The 16,697-nt window shown below is 39.6% G+C and overlaps 1 protein-coding gene across 1 annotated transcript in view; it reads left to right on the top strand.

Moving 5' to 3' along the window:
- LOC143517686 (uncharacterized) overlaps positions 1–16,697 on the top strand; it is a 177,545-nt gene that overhangs the window by 11,936 nt on the left and 148,912 nt on the right. The window contains exons 14-27 of the mRNA XM_077010429.1: positions 99–125; positions 1,062–1,088; positions 2,125–2,151; positions 3,088–3,114; positions 4,149–4,175; positions 5,781–6,272; positions 6,748–7,137; positions 7,220–7,288; positions 9,359–9,853; positions 10,376–10,762; positions 10,873–10,923; positions 11,444–11,935; positions 13,206–13,592; positions 14,306–14,377. Of these exons, the coding sequence (XP_076866544.1) occupies positions 99–125; positions 1,062–1,088; positions 2,125–2,151; positions 3,088–3,114; positions 4,149–4,175; positions 5,781–6,272; positions 6,748–7,137; positions 7,220–7,288; positions 9,359–9,853; positions 10,376–10,762; positions 10,873–10,923; positions 11,444–11,935; positions 13,206–13,592; positions 14,306–14,377 (2,970 nt within the window). The remainder of the gene's footprint in view (positions 1–98; positions 126–1,061; positions 1,089–2,124; positions 2,152–3,087; positions 3,115–4,148; positions 4,176–5,780; positions 6,273–6,747; positions 7,138–7,219; positions 7,289–9,358; positions 9,854–10,375; positions 10,763–10,872; positions 10,924–11,443; positions 11,936–13,205; positions 13,593–14,305; positions 14,378–16,697) is intronic.

Genomic DNA, 16,697 nt, shown 5'->3' on the forward strand with positions numbered 1-16,697 from the left:
CCTGAGGAGCTCAGGAATGGGCCTTATATGCAGACAATTGACTTTGTAGTAGTAGCAAGAGAATTTATGTCATGATTTTTTTTGTTGTTGTTTTTCAGATGTACCGTTCATCGAATCAACATCAGGTAATTTTGCTATGGGCAGTTGCAAAAGTCCAAATATTTTGGAGGTTATGAGTTATAGTATTGGTTTATGGCCACAAGCTGTTCTAACATTTATTTAACAATAGTAATAGAATAGTAGTTAGTCCATCGTAACAGCTTTTCATTGAATTAGAATAAAGGACCATTGGGGGCATTTTGCATCTCACCATTTTTTTTTGTTTTTTGGACGCTTGTGTGACGTTTAGGCCACTCTGGTGTTAACATGCATCTTAGGCTACTAAATGTGCCTGATAATTACAAATCCCTCTAGCCTCCACACAGAGGTAAACTCCTAAATTCCTATTCCTGTGAACCCATTATTTAGCATCTCCAGTTATGTTCACTAAACAAAGTGATGATGTGAATGAGCAACCCTGCTAGTCCAGTGTGATGATGTAGAGCGACCCTGCTAGTCCAGTGTGATGATGTAGAGCAACCCTGCTAGTCCAGTGTGATGATGTAGAGCGACCCTGCTAGTCCAGTGTGATGATGTAGAGCAACCCTGCTAGTCCAGTGGGATGATGTAGAGCAACACTGCTAATCCAGTGTGATGTAGGTCATTCAAGTCCTTTTCTGGAACCCAACTGTTTAATTCTGTCCCGGATCTAAAAACTAAACCATTAATATGCCTTCAATACCAGTGGGAGCACTTGGAGGAGTGAGAGCACTGGGAGGAGTGAGAGCACTGGGAGGAGTGGGAGTACTGGGAGGAGTAAGAGCACTGGGAGGAGTGGGAGTACTGGGAGGAGTAAGAGCACTGGGAGGAGTGGGAGCACTGGGAGGATTGAGAGCACTGGGAGGACAGCATAAACTTACCCCTCCCTGAGGAGCTCAGGAATGGGCCTTATATGCAGACAATTGACTTTGTAGTAGTAGCAAGAGAATTTATGTCATGATTTTTTTGTTGTTGTTTTTCAGATTTACCGTTCATCGAACCAACATCAGGTAATTTTGCTATGGGCAGTTGCAAAAGTCCAAATATTTTGGAGGTTATGAGTTATAGTATTGGTTTATGGTCACAAGCTGTTCTAACATTTATTTAACAATAGTAATAGAATAGTAGTTAGTCCATCGTAACAGCTTTTCATTGAATTAGAATAAAGGACCATTGGGGGCATTTTGCATCTCACCATTTTTTTTGTTTTTTGGACGCTTGTGTGACGTTTAGGCCACTCTGGTGTTAACATGTGTCTTAGGCTATTAAATGTGCCTGATAATTACAAATCCCTCTAGCCTCCACACAGAGGTAAACTCCTAAATTCCTATTCCTGTGAACCCATTATTTAGCATCTCGAGTTATGTTCACTAAACACAGTGATGATGTAGAGCAACCCTGCTAGTCCAGTGTGATGATGTAGAGCAACCCTGCTAGTCCAGTGTGATGATGTAGAGCGACCCTGCTAGTCCAGTGTGATGATGTAGAGCGACCCTGCTAGTCCAGTGTGAGGATGTAGAGCAACCCTGCTAGTCCAGTGGGATGATGTAGAGCAACACTGCTAATCCAGTGTGATGATGTAGAGCAACCCAGCTAGTCCAGTGTGATGATGTAGAGCAACGCTGCTAGTCCAGTGTGATGTAGGTCATTCAAGTCCTTTTCTGGAACCCAACTGTTTAATTCTGTCCCGGATCTAAAAATCTAAACCATTAATATGCCTTCAATACCAGTGAGAGTACTGGGAGGAGTGAGAGCACTGGGAGGAGTGAGAGCACTGGGAGGAGTGGGAGTACTGGGAGGAGTAAGAGCACTGGGAGGAGTGGGAGTACTGGGAGGAGTAAGAGCACTGGGAGGAGTGGGAGTACTGGGAGGAGTAAGAGCACTGGGAGGAGTGGGAGCACTGGGAGGATTGAGAGCACTGGGAGGACAGCATAAACTTACCCCTCCCTGAGGAGCTCAGGAATGGGCCTTATATGCAGACAATTGACTTTGTAGTAGTAGCAAGAGAATTTATGTCATGATTTTTTTTTTGTTGCTGTTTTTCAGATGTACCGTTCACCGAACCAACAACAGGTAATTTTGCTATGGGCAGTTGCAAAAGTCCAAATATTTTGGAGGTTATGAGTTATAGTATTGGTTTATGGCCACAAGCTGTTCTAACATTTATTTAACAATAGTAATAGAATAGTAGTTAGTCCATCGTAACAGCTTTTCATTGAATTAGAATAAAGGACCATTGGGGGCATTTTGCATCTCACCATTTTTTTTTGTTTTTTGGACGCTTGTGTGACGTTTAGGCCACTCTGGTGTTAACATGCCTCTTAGGCTACTAAATGTGCCTGATAATTACAAATCCCTCTAGCCTCCACACAGAGGTAAACTCCTAAATTCCTATTCCTGTGAACCCATTATTTAGCATCTCCAGTTATGTTCACTAAACAAAGTGATGATGTGAATGAGCAACCCTGCTAGTCCAGTGTGATGATGTAGAGCGACCCTGCTAGTCCAGTGTGATGATGTAGAGCAACCCTGCTAGTCCAGTGTGATGATGTAGAGCGACCCTGCTAGTCCAGTGTGATGATGTAGAGCAACCCTGCTAGTCCAGTGGGATGATGTAGAGCAACACTGCTAATCCAGTGTGATGTAGGTCATTCAAGTCCTTTTCTGGAACCCAACTGTTTAATTCTGTCCCGGATCTAAAAACTAAACCATTAATATGCCTTCAATACCAGTGGGAGCACTTGGAGGAGTGAGAGCACTGGGAGGAGTGAGAGCACTGGGAGGAGTGGGAGTACTGGGAGGAGTAAGAGCACTGGGAGGAGTGGGAGTACTGGGAGGAGTAAGAGCACTGGGAGGAGTGGGAGCACTGGGAGGATTGAGAGCACTGGGAGGACAGCATAAACTTACCCCTCCCTGAGGAGCTCAGGAATGGGCCTTATATGCAGACAATTGACTTTGTAGTAGTAGCAAGAGAATTTATGTCATGATTTTTTTGTTGTTGTTTTTCAGATTTACCGTTCATCGAACCAACATCAGGTAATTTTGCTATGGGCAGTTGCAAAAGTCCAAATATTTTGGAGGTTATGAGTTATAGTATTGGTTCATGGTCACAAGCTGTTCTAACATTTATTTAACAATAGTAATAGAATAGTAGTTAGTCCATCGTAACAGCTTTTCATTGAATTAGAATAAAGGACCATTGGGGGCATTTTGCATCTGACCATTTTTTTTGTTTTTTGGACGCTTGTGTGACGTTTAGGCCACTCTGGTGTTAACATGTGTCTTAGGCTATTAAATGTGCCTGATAATTACAAATCCCTCTAGCCTCCACACAGAGGTAAACTCCTAAATTCCTATTCCTGTGAACCCATTATTTAGCATCTCGAGTTATGTTCACTAAACACAGTGATGATGTAGAGCAACCCTGCTAGTCCAGTGTGATGATGTAGAGCAACCCTGCTAGTCCAGTGTGATGATGTAGAGCGACCCTGCTAGTCCAGTGTGATGATGTAGAGCGACCCTGCTAGTCCAGTGTGAGGATGTAGAGCAACCCTGCTAGTCCAGTGGGATGATGTAGAGCAACACTGCTAATCCAGTGTGATGATGTAGAGCAACCCAGCTAGTCCAGTGTGATGATGTAGAGCAACGCTGCTAGTCCAGTGTGATGTAGGTCATTCAAGTCCTTTTCTGGAACCCAACTGTTTAATTCTGTCCCGGATCTAAAAATCTAAACCATTAATATGCCTTCAATACCAGTGGGAGCACTTGGAGGAGTGAGAGTACTGGGAGGAGTGAGAGCACTGGGAGGAGTGAGAGTACTGGGAGGAGTAAGAGCACTGGGAGGAGTGGGAGTACTGGGAGGAGTAAGAGCACTGGGAGGAGTGGGAGTACTGGGAGGAGTAAGAGCACTGGGAGGAGTGGGAGCACTGGGAGGATTGAGAGCACTGGGAGGACAGCATAAACTTACCCCTCCCTGAGGAGCTCAGGAATGGGCCTTATATGCAGACAATTGACTTTGTAGTAGTAGCAAGAGAATTTATGTCATGATTTTTTTTGTTGTTGTTTTTCAGATTTACCGTTCATCGAACCAACATCAGGTAATTTTGCTATGGGCAGTTGCAAAAGTCCAAATATTTTGGAGGTTTACGAATCATAATATTGGTTTATGGCAATACCAGACAATTCTATGGGAGCACTGGGAGGAGTGGGAGCACTGGGAGGAGTGGGAACACTGTGAGGAGTGGGAACACTGGGTGGACAGCATAAACTTACTGAGAAGCTCAGGAAACCTAGAGGGGACGTTCCTGAAGTTTTGGATAAGATCCAATCACTCATCAAAATTCAGGCTCATAATATAAATTGTTATTCTAGACTTACTGATCTGATCACTGTGGCTGATTGTACAAACCAACAAATCATGTCTGACAACACCAGCGCTTTAGCAAAAACTGAAGCAGTTTCTACACCACCACTAAAAAAAAAAAAAACAAACGAGCAAAGAAATAGCATGTCCTTCACCTTGGCAGATAAATATCCAATAAAACCAGTCTACATTAGTAAACCACTTTAGGTTCCCAACCTTGCTCCCTCCACTATTTGCACACTTTAAAGTGAAACTTTAAAGGTAGAAATTAATTATTAAATTAATTACTAAATTATAATTGATTTTATTCGTCAGACATTTTTTTTTCAGAGTTGTTTATTCAGAATACAACCCCATCCTCTTCTCATGTAATTTTTTTTTCAATTTGCAAAACCACTTTCACCCGTTTTATGCTGTTTCATGAGTCATTTCTTTCTCCTGAGTCTTGTTCCCTGTTATAGTTAATCATGTATTTAAACCTCTAGTTCCTCCACAGTTCTTGTCAGTCATTGTGTTTGCTTACCCGTGTTCGTATTTGCTCTGAAGGCGCGATACCCTCGTTCATCATTGATATCCTGCCTTCTCTGTTCCCAGTTTGGTGGTCTCCCTTTCTTCCTTGTTATTCTCCCTAGTTGCCTTTTTATTCTTAGGTAATCCCTAGTGTTGGTTTACTTTGTGTCATGCATGTATTTGGAGTCCATGCTAGAAGATGTGTTTGTTAGTTTGCATGTACTCCCGTTAGGGAAGATCACTACTTTTCAGTTTATGACATTGCTTAGTGTGTTGTGTACTTCATGTCAGTTTTATTTACCACCTGTGGTGTCTAGGTTGTAGTAGTACACCCCTGGTGTCTAGGTTGTAGTATTACACCCCCAGTGTCTAGGTTGTAGTATTACACCCCCGGTGTCTAGGTTGTAGTATTACACCCCCGGTGTCTAGGTTGTAGTATTACACCCCCAGTGTCTAGGTTGTAGTATTACACCTCTGGTGTCTAGGTTGTAGTATTACACCCCCGGTGTTTAAGTTGTAGTATTACACCTCTGGTGTCTAGGTTGTAAATTAAATCAGCGGACCGCTGAGTCATATCAAACCACCAGACCGCATCATGAGGCTCAGCAGTATAGCCAGGTTATAAACTGTAATCCAAATGGGCAATTTAAACAGTGTTGAGATCTATATTGTAACTGTGTGTCAGTGTTGTTTTCCCAAAGCCACCAGATCTCCACTCCTGAGTGCTTCAGACCTTCTCATCATTTATATGTGAACAACCCAGATAGTATGTATACTGCAGTAAACTTCAAGACCTCAATATTTACTGTATTTCCAACTGTTTCCATAGAAACCAGTTTTCCCACCACCAATTATGACCCCTGCTACAACTACACTGCCCTTGATGACATGTGGAGAACCACATTCAGTTACTATGGTAACGGGTACTACACTGGTGGATTCTCCTATTACTACAGCAGTCACAATGACGTCACTGTTGAATGGGACGGCTGGTATCGGCTGTATCTACAGGGAGTGAAGGCACAGATGTCTGAGTGGTGTCTGGGCTTTATGACATCTGGTGGATACACCCCACTGATACTTGGTGGTTCACATCCCCTTATTGAGGATGGAATTGTGAACCGAGAAGTTTATGGGATCAATAATTACTATTACTGGTACTGGGGGTACTACTGGCCGTACTGGGGGTACTGGTGGTACAATAGTGAGTGCAATTACTACAGATCACACCCCATCCAAGTGAAAGCCTGTCCAGGACATTACTACGTCTACAGGCTGGTCAAGCCAAACTCATATATCCCAGGACCTACATATGCTGCAGGTACATTATTCTTTACTATTTTATTAACACCAATTATCACCATGAAATAACTTTTTGTGTGCATTGAAAATTAATATAGCTCAATTACAATATTACATAAAATGTAATGTTAAATGTTTGGTGGTGAAATGCAATTATATTAAAAGAATTATCAAAACAACAAAACACTGTCATTCAGCTGTTTAATTAAATCACTGCTGCACTGACAGTACATATATATATATATATATATATATATATATATATATATATATATATATATATATATATATATATATATGTACTGTCAGTGCAGCAGTGATTTAATTAAACAGCTGACAGTGTTCTGTTGTATAAAATATATATATATTGTATTGTTCTGTCTGTTTGCTTTAAACTGTTTCGTCACTGTTAATTAAACAAAAAACAAACTAAATTCCAAGACACAAGTATTTATTTATCCTCTTTACATTTTATGCTTAAATTTCTTTGACAGTTGCTATCAACAGTTTTACATATTACGACCCCTGCGACAACTACGTCTCCCTGGATCAACCCTGGAGAGCCAATACTGCACCTGGGTTGGGAGTGTCCGACAGCAACTTCAACTGGAACGGCTGGTACCGCCTGCTGTACAATGGGATGGACACCCGTATGGCAGAGAGCTGTGTTAATTTTTACAGTTGTGGTGCTTACTACCCTCTGTGGCTCAATGGTCCTCATCCTCAGGTAGAGGATGGAGTGGTCACCCGCCAGGTCTGTGCTAATGCAGGATCTGACTGCTGCTTCTACAAGTCCACCCCAATTCGTGTTAAAGCATGTCCAGGCAATTTCTATGTGTACGAGATTGTCCGTCCAATGTTCAGCAACATGGCGTATTGTACAGGTACGATGTTCGTTTCACATGGTTCTACATGTTTCTAGAGCTCTACAGGTTCTCATGTTGTTTTCATATTTTCTTTCTTAAGATACCACAACTATAACAACCCCGGTGACCACAAAGGTGCATAGTGGAGCAGAACACACCACAACTCTGAGTAAGTTGGTGTTAGGGTTACCCTAACCCTAAATAGTTAAAACCCTAAAGTTTTATTATTTATGCATCAAAAACAATGAGTCTACATAAGTAAATAGCAATGTTTATTAAATGTATATTAAAAAATAATTATAAATATAAGTAGATAATTAAATATCTGTATATAAGTTTTTAAAGTCTCTCAAACGCCAGCTTTCATTGACAGGCGACTCATACAGAAACATCAAAGTTCCTTGTTGCCCCTTGTTGTGAGATGGTTTTTGTATATTAAACATATTTGAGAATGAAGGACATACTAAGTAAGAACACATTTTACCTAATCAGCTAATATAGCTAGTTTCTTGGTTGGTAAGACTTGCTAATTTTATCTCCCTAGTATTCTTAATGTAGTAAATATGCCAGTGTACTTTTAGTATACTTGCAAGTATGCCATTGCAAAACCTTTTTTTTTTTAGGTCTGAGTGGTAGACTTTGATGACACTTTTGTAATGCACGAGGCATCATGGTGCGATTAGAGGGAAGACAAACACTGAGATGAGCAAGATTTATTCAGGACAAATCCAAAGGCAGAGTGGTTAAGTCAGGCCAGCTAGACATACAAATATAACCCACACGCAGAGACTCAGACATAATAAATAAGGAAGAAACTGAATAAACACCATCAATACAGACACAAACACCAGGGCTGTATGGAGAATGAAGACCAGAAACATGAATGACAAAACACAGGGTTTTAAATACCCTAGCAAGGAATACGGGAGACTAATACCAAGGCTGGGTTTACAAATTGACAGGGGCGTGTCAGGAGAACACATGGGAAAAACAAAACAAAGGCATGACTGACAGCAGGGGGCGGGGCTAGACGTGACCACTTTCAGTTTACATCTAGTTATATAACTTTGGGGACAATGCTAAAAGTGAACTTACCTATTACCTTTTCTCCAACTTTATTCAGTTTATGCACGTTTTCATAAATTTGTCTCTAAACATACTTAATTATAGCATTTTACCCACATATCTCATATCAAAATGTTTAGAACAATCTCAGCTTTCATTTGACTTAGAGTATTGCATAAATAAATATGGTCCTATACCTGAAAATCTGAATTCATATTTTCAAAATATTTTTATATTTCATATGAAGCACACCTTTACTGAAAGAGATGAATTATTTTGATGTTTGAAATACGTTTGCTCAAGTGTTAGCTTCACAAAAATAGTGAAACATGTGATATATATACAGCAGTGTAGAAGTATAAAGTAGTATATAGAAATGTGCATAAAAATAGGATTTGTGCATTTTTTGTAATCACTTATTGCATAAAGTTATGGTCTGAGAAAATTACTGATCAATTATTTTTAACTACATATCAAGCTTCATGAAGTATCAAAATGTCAAGCTTTGTGTGCAAGTAGAAAAAAATTACAGCAACTATAAAAAACACAAACAAACAAAAACTACATAGCAGTGATCAGCATAGCCAATACATATCCATCCATCTATATTATTCTATACTATACTTTCACACTCGGCAATCTACAAAAGCAAACATTCAGGTAAAAGTCAAAAACGAAAGAGTTAAATAATAATAATAATGTTATCAAGAATAAATGATATGTGTATTTTGCACAGAAGCAGCTTATATCTATCCAGCCAGCTAGCTAGCTAGTAGCACACATGGTGAACCTATCTGTGTACGTCCACTATTATAGTGAGAGATATTCCAAAATAACATTCATTTAGCCTTCGATCTTTTATACTTCATCAAACCCTTCAGGAATTCAACCTACCTTCATCTCTGCTATGTAGATCACTACACACTAGCTAGCTAGTAGTTGATGTAGTTGTAGGAGGTTCACCGGTTGTTTACTCTTTGCCCACAGGCTACAGAATGAGTATAAAACCTAAACATTTTTTGATCAAACAGACACTGCATTTACAATTTATTTATGTGTATATGTAACACATATATTTAAAATATATTTATTGTGATACACAGATCTGTGTATCACAATAAATTTTTCTAACTGATTAAAATTAGACTTCTCTGTAATGTCCTTGTTTCTACAGCAACCAGTCCAGACCTATTTACTTTTGACCCCTGTAACAACTACAATGTTCTTGATGACGTCTGGAGAGCCACATACAGTTACTATGGTTACAACTACTACAATTTAGGATTCTCCATGTACTACAGTAGTCATGACGACATCAGTGTTGAATGGGATGGCTGGTATCGGCTGTATCTACAGGGAGAAGATGCACAGATTTCTGAGTGGTGTGTGGGCTCCATGACATCTGGTGGATACACCCCACTGATACTTGGTGGTTCACATCCACTTATTGAGGATGGAATTGTGACCAGAGAAATCTATGGGTCCTATACTTACTATTACTGGTACTGGTGGGGGTACTACGGATTTTACCTTGGTTACGGGTGGTATGGAAGCCAGTGCAATTACTACACGTCCAACCCCATCCAGGTGAAAGCCTGTCCAGGACATTACTACGTCTACAAACTGATCCCACCCAGTGTATCTATCCCACTTCCCGTGTACTCTGCAGGTAGAGTATCTCCCCACTTTTCTATTGTTATATGAAATGTTGGTAGAATCTACCAATCCTCCTTTTAGTGTTTAGTATATATGTTTGTTGATTAAAAAAAATTGTATAAATACAGTAAAATACAGTATTTCACTGAACACACCCACTACAGTTACAATTTTCTTTTCACTTCTTTTACTATTAAAAATTATTACTATTACAATTTCGTATTAATGAAAAAAACTCATGGGAGCCCTACCATTAGAAAGTGACATAAGTCATCCTGTCAGGAGTCTTGGTCCTCCCAAGGTTTCTGTCTAATCCCTGCCATTTTAGCCTCTGGATTTCACATTAGGGCTTTGGACCCATACAATTGTAAAGCTGCTTTGTGACATGTGTTGTAAAAAGCGCTATATAAATAAATTTGACTTTGATTTCATAAGATGCTTAGTACTTCGTTATCACAGTTAGTACACCCTTCATAATAAATGCACTTATACAAAAAAGAATAAAGATGTTTTGCTTTTAATTTATCCATAACAGTGACATTACCAAGCCCATCTTATGACCCCTGCAATGACTACACCTCCCTGGACCAACCCTGGAGAGCCAATACTGCACCTGGTTTGGGCATTTGTGACAGCAACTTCAACTGGAACGGCTGGTACCGCCTGCTGTACAATGGGATGGACATCCGTATGGCAGAGAGCTGTGTTGATGTCTACAGATGTGGTTCTTTCTACACTCTGTGGCTCAATGGTCCTCATCCTCAGGTAGAGGATGGAGTGGTCACCCGCCAGGTCTGTGCTAATGCAGGATATGACTGCTGCTTCTACAAGTCCTACCCAATTCGTGTTAAAGCATGTCCAGGCAATTTCTATGTGTACGAGATTGTCCGTCCAATGTTTTGCAACATGGCTTACTGTACAGGTATTTTACACGTCTTTATGTTTTAAACATTTATAGAGTTCTATATAAAGTTTCACATTTTTGTAGAGTTGTCCAGGCCTCTTTCAAGTTTTTGTCCTTTCTTTCTTTAGATGTCAACACCACAACTCAAAATCCTTCGAGCATATCGAACACGGCCATGAGTAAGTTGCTGTGAACATTAGTTTACAGACTATAAATATATTGATAGACAGGCTAACATATGTTGTCCACTAAGGTTACACACATTGTTAACAAACAGTAGTGTTTAACCCTGTCCATCTCCACTTGAAAAAAAAAGAATTATATATATATACACACACACACACACACATATATACAGTATGTCAGTGTATTTTCTGTAGTATTTGTCAGTTTGTTAATAAACAACTATAGAGTGCATTTGCCCAAATGCAGCATACCATGCCCAAACGTTGCATAAACACTGTAGCTTACATATTGAATTGGAAGTTATAAGCAGGTTGTTCTTACTTTTATGAATCTTTCCGGTCTTTTTCTCTGGAGGACACATTTATCACATTGTACCCTCAAACTACAAACTACAAGAACAAGTATACTGTAGCTTGTACACATATAGTTACGTTTAGATCAACATCACCAGAAACTATCCTATTGCAAATTGAATTCCCCCACAATTCATCCACAATGACTGTATTTCTACAGCACCCAGTTCAGACAGCCGTACTGACCCCTGTCACAACTACAACGTTCTTGATGACGTCTGGAGAACCACATACAGTTACTATAGTAACGGCTACTATACTTCGGGCCAGTCCTATTACTTCAGTAGTCATGATGACATCAGTGTTGAATGGGATGGCTGGTATCGGCTGTATCTACAGGGAGCAGATGCACAGATTTCTGAGTGGTGTGCGGGACCAATGACATCTGGTGGATACACCCCACTGATACTTGGTGGTTCACATCCCCTTATTGAGGACGGAATTGTGACCAGAGAAATCTATGGGACCACTAACTACTACTACTGGTGGTACTGGCAGTACAACATGTGGTACTGGGGATATGGGTGGTATGGTTACCAGTGCAATTACTACACGTCCAACCCCATCCAGGTGAAAGCCTGTCCAGGACATTACTACGTCTACAAACTGGTCAAGCCAGACGTGTCGATTCCTCTGCCTGTGTACACTACAGGTATGACGTTCCTTTGTTTCATTTTGAAATTGAGTTTGAAGATATTATACATTCTATCTTGAGTTAATTGTGTGGAACAGCCCATCTGCTTATATTGTTCACTATTACTGTTACAATGTCTGTTCATAAAACACACAATCAAGAAAGATAAAAATCACCCTCGACCTTAAGCCTGGTTTATACTTTCGCGAGTGACTGTAGCACATGACTCCACCCACCTCGCGCGACCCTGCGCGAACAGTGTAGGCGTTTATACTTTCGCGAGCTTCACTGCAGTGTTCTCCGAAACTATAGGTGGCAGTGGAGAATAAAAAACCCTGCAAAACCGGTGAAAGAACATTTTTACTTGATGCTACACCAGGCATCAAAATAAATAAATATATACACACACTATATATATATATATATATATATATATATATATATATATATATATATATATATAGATCTATATAGATAGAAATATTCATCTATATACGTCTATGAATCTGCGCGAATGATGGAGGCGTTTATACTAGCCGCGTCACATTCTTTGTAGTTTTGTCTGAAACGATATGTGATAGTATAAAGAAACACCCCTCAAAAACAGGGGAAGAAACATTTACCTGATGAATTTTATTGTTGCTTTGTGTTTCAGGTTTGAAAAGTGCTAGAATTTAGGCTAAAGTACTTGAAAATCTTTGAAATTGTAACTACTTCGTTTCACAACAAATATCTGTCTGACTGAACAGTTCTCTTGTATTACGTTACCTCTTGTAATTCCAGGACGAAACATGAGAGAACGTGAAGACGTTAAGATTGGGCGTTTTGAAAATAAACAACCATTAAATAATGTGATAAAAAGCGAATTCTTTCAAGTATATGTATAAATATTTAACTTAATTAAGTTTAACGTGCTGGAAAATATTGAAATGGACCTTTAAAGTGACGTACAAGTGCTTGTACGTCACTTTAAATTCCACCTTGTAAAGGTGTATGAACCCTACAAACATGACTTTATTCGTTGCACTGAGGCGCGGCACGCGCAAAGTTAGAAAATTTGAAGTTACAAAATGCACGACCTACGAATCGACAGCGCGAGAGGTCCTCGCGCACTGGCGGAGCCACAGCGATGACGTCATTTTCGCCGTGCGGACCCTCGCGACGCGTCAAGTATAAACCAGGCTTTAGATGTTTAGTACCATAACAGTTGTTACAGCATTTATAAATGCATTTATACAAAGAAGAAAACAAAGATGAAGGTGTTTTGCTTTTGGTTTGTCCTAAACAGTGACGTTACCAAGCCCATCTTATGACCCCTGCAATGACTACACCTCCCTGGACCAACCCTGGAGAGCTAATACCTCACCTGGGTTGGCCGTTTGTGATGCCAACTTCAACTGGAATGGCTGGTACCGCCTGCTGTACAATGGGATGGACATCCGTATGGCAGAGAGCTGTGTTAATGTTTCCAGTTGTGGTTCTTTCTACACTCTGTGGCTCAATGGTTCTCATCCTCAAGTAGAGGATGGAGTGGTCACCCGCCAGGTCTGTGCAAATGCAGGATCTGACTGCTGCTTCTACCAGTCCACCCCAATTAATGTTAAAGCATGTCCAGGAAATTACTATGTGTACGAGATTGTCAAGCCAATGTTCTGTAACATGGCCTACTGTACAGGTATGATGTGAGTTATAATGTGTGTTATGACATATTATGACGTGTGTTATGATGTGCGTGCTTGATGTGTGTTGTGTGTGTATGATATGTTATGACGTGTATGATGTGTTATGATGCATGTTATTATAAGTTATGTGTTAGGACTTGTGTTATTACACATTATGGTGTGTGTGTGTATATGTGTATGATGTGTGTTATGATGTGTATATGTGTGTATGTGTGTTATGACATGTTTTATGAAATGTCATGAGGTGTATTATGTGTTATGATGTGTGTTATGACGTTTGTGTGTGTTTGATGTGTGTGTGTTATGATGTGTGTAATGTGTGTTATGTTTGTTATGAAGTGTATTTTGATGTGTGTTATGAGGTGTTGTGTGTTATGTGTTGTGTATTATGACGTGTGTATGATCTGCGTTATGACGTGTCATGACGTGTGTTTTGATGTGTGTGTATGATGTGTGTTATGACGTCTGTTATCATGTGTGTTATGATATCTGTTATGATGTGTGTTATGTCGTGCGCTATATGTGTCATAATGTGTGTAATGTGTTTTGATGTGTGTAATGTGTTATGATGTGTGTGTATGATGTTTGTTATGATGTGTTATGGCATGCATTATGTTGTGCATTAATTAGTTTTACACATTTCAGTTTTTGGTTCTACAATTTTTATAATATTGTCATCTCTGTTTTCACATTGCCTTTTTTTCAGACGCCAACACCATAAGTTCAAATCCTGTCTCTCCAGCTTTACCAAGTTCAAGTGAACTAACCACAACCACACGTATGTTACTATAAAATATTAGTTTTGTTTTTCTGTATGTAACATTCTGTATTTTTCTGGATGGCATTTACAGCATAAATAAGTGAACACGCTGAACTGATATTTAGATGAATCAGATACCATAACGCATTTTGTCTAGTGAGCGTACGTACATTACATCTGAAATACTGGCTGCAGAATGAAACACTTCTGAGCTTGGATTTAAAGCAAAATTCAACTCAAGAAGGCTTTGACAGCATTACTGGTTTCACATACAGTACCTTAAAGTCATATTTTATAAGTGTAGAGTTGTACTCGAGGGCAGTTCACTTTCCTGCTATGATCTCATTGGTTGTACTTGAGAGCGGTTCACTTTCATGCTATGATCTCATTGGTTGTACTTGAGGGCAGTTCACTTTCATAAATCTGTTATATTATTGGTCTTGTGTTTTGAAGGAGGTGGGAATCCTTCAGAGTTCATCACCGTGTGAGTCTATATTTAGGTTTGATTTCTCTGTTGCCATGGTTGTAATTGCCGTGGTTTCCACCAGAGATCCTTCCAAATGGCAAAACAAAAAACTGAATGTCTTTCAAGAGTCACACAACATTTTTGGTCACGATGCGCTATGCAGAGCATCATCTAGAGGAACGAGCAAATCAAACACAACAATACCACTGGGCTATTAAAGGGGCATTTATAATAATACAGATACCACTAGGTTATTTAAGGGGCATTTATAGTCATAAAGGAATAATGATACAGGTCTAATTCAGTACCTCTATACCTTGTTGTATTACTATATATGCCTTAAGGATCTACTGTTAAATGTGATTAAAGTAACATCACTGAGAATACAGGACAATAGAAACGCCCTCTTCCTGTATTTATTATAATGCATCTGGATATATGAGCTTCATAACTAAGATTGGTAAAATATTACATTACAAATGTCCTCCAGATAAACTAATCCAGTCCAAGAAGGTATTTAGAGTCCAGGCTTTGTTTCTGAAGGAGTACTATCCATACTATTCATACTATCCGTACTATGCATATCATCCATACTATCCATACTTTAACATCACTCTGTGTACTTTTATGTATACATCAGAGGTGGGGACTCGAGTCACATGACTTGGACTCGAGTCAGACTCGAGTCATTAATATTAAGACTTTTGACTTGACTTGAAAAAATATTCAGAGACTTAGACTTGACTTGGACTTTTACACCAATAACTTGGGACTTGAATTGGACTTGAACCTGTTTACTTGCAAAGACTTGATTTTTTTTACCCCAAATCTAAAATTTAAAACGCATATTAATATTTATAAAGTGCGCCACATTAATTTCATTTCCGTCCTTCTGACTCAGACCGGCGTTACACCAGATTCTGTGACCGTCGAGTTTTGTGACCACAGGGGGCGCTATTTCACAGTTTCTGTTCAGAGGCACAAACGCTTTACGAATGCTACGTAAACTACGCTGATGCACTTTCTTTACTCGTTTTGTTGGTGTCCACGAGCCAAAATATGACAGATGTTTATATTTACATTTATCGTCTCTTAATTACATAAATGTACTTAAACAAGATTTACCATCCCCTCACCATTGCAGCCAACAAAGAAATCATGAATGGGATGTACAGGTGAGACTTTTTAACTGGGGTCACCAATTCTGACGGCAGCCATCAGAATATGTGACCCCACTGAATCTCCAGGTAACAATAGTAGCCTACACCGTGACCCCACAATAACAGAAAACAATGAAAAAATAACCCTAACCTTTTATTAGTCTATATTTAAACATTTTATCCAAATGTTTAGAATAACCATTCGTAATGACAGCATCTTGCTTACGATGATGTCACGTTGAGGACCCCGGCCCCTCCCCTTTGGGCGTGTGTATACGTGGTCCACGTGCTTTGTCTGCGTCAGTGGAACTCCGTGGTGATGGCTATGTCGTGTGATAATGTGTATCACCTGTGAATCGTCTCGTAATTACATGGGGCTAATGTGGTTTGTCTATTTAATGTGCGCTCGCGCAGTGTCCTGTGCTCGTCGTTGTCTAATGTCCACACGTTGTTGTGTGTTTGTGTATGTTTATCGTGTGCTATTGCGCAACATATATAATATAAGTAAAGTGACGTTTGCTGCCTCGTCCTTCACGCCGCACCCACCGTCACAGATGAAGCTTGCTATTTTCGTGTATAATGATGTAACGAAACATTCTTGTTTAAGTACATTTATGTAATTAAGAGAAGATAAAATGTAAATGATCTGTCATCTTTTGGCGGGCGGACACCAACAAAACGAGTAAAGAAACGCATCAGCGTTAGCATTCGT

This window comes from Brachyhypopomus gauderio, chromosome 6 (assembly GCF_052324685.1).
Source record: "Brachyhypopomus gauderio isolate BG-103 chromosome 6, BGAUD_0.2, whole genome shotgun sequence".
NCBI classification, from domain to species: Eukaryota; Metazoa; Chordata; class Actinopteri; order Gymnotiformes; family Hypopomidae; genus Brachyhypopomus; species Brachyhypopomus gauderio.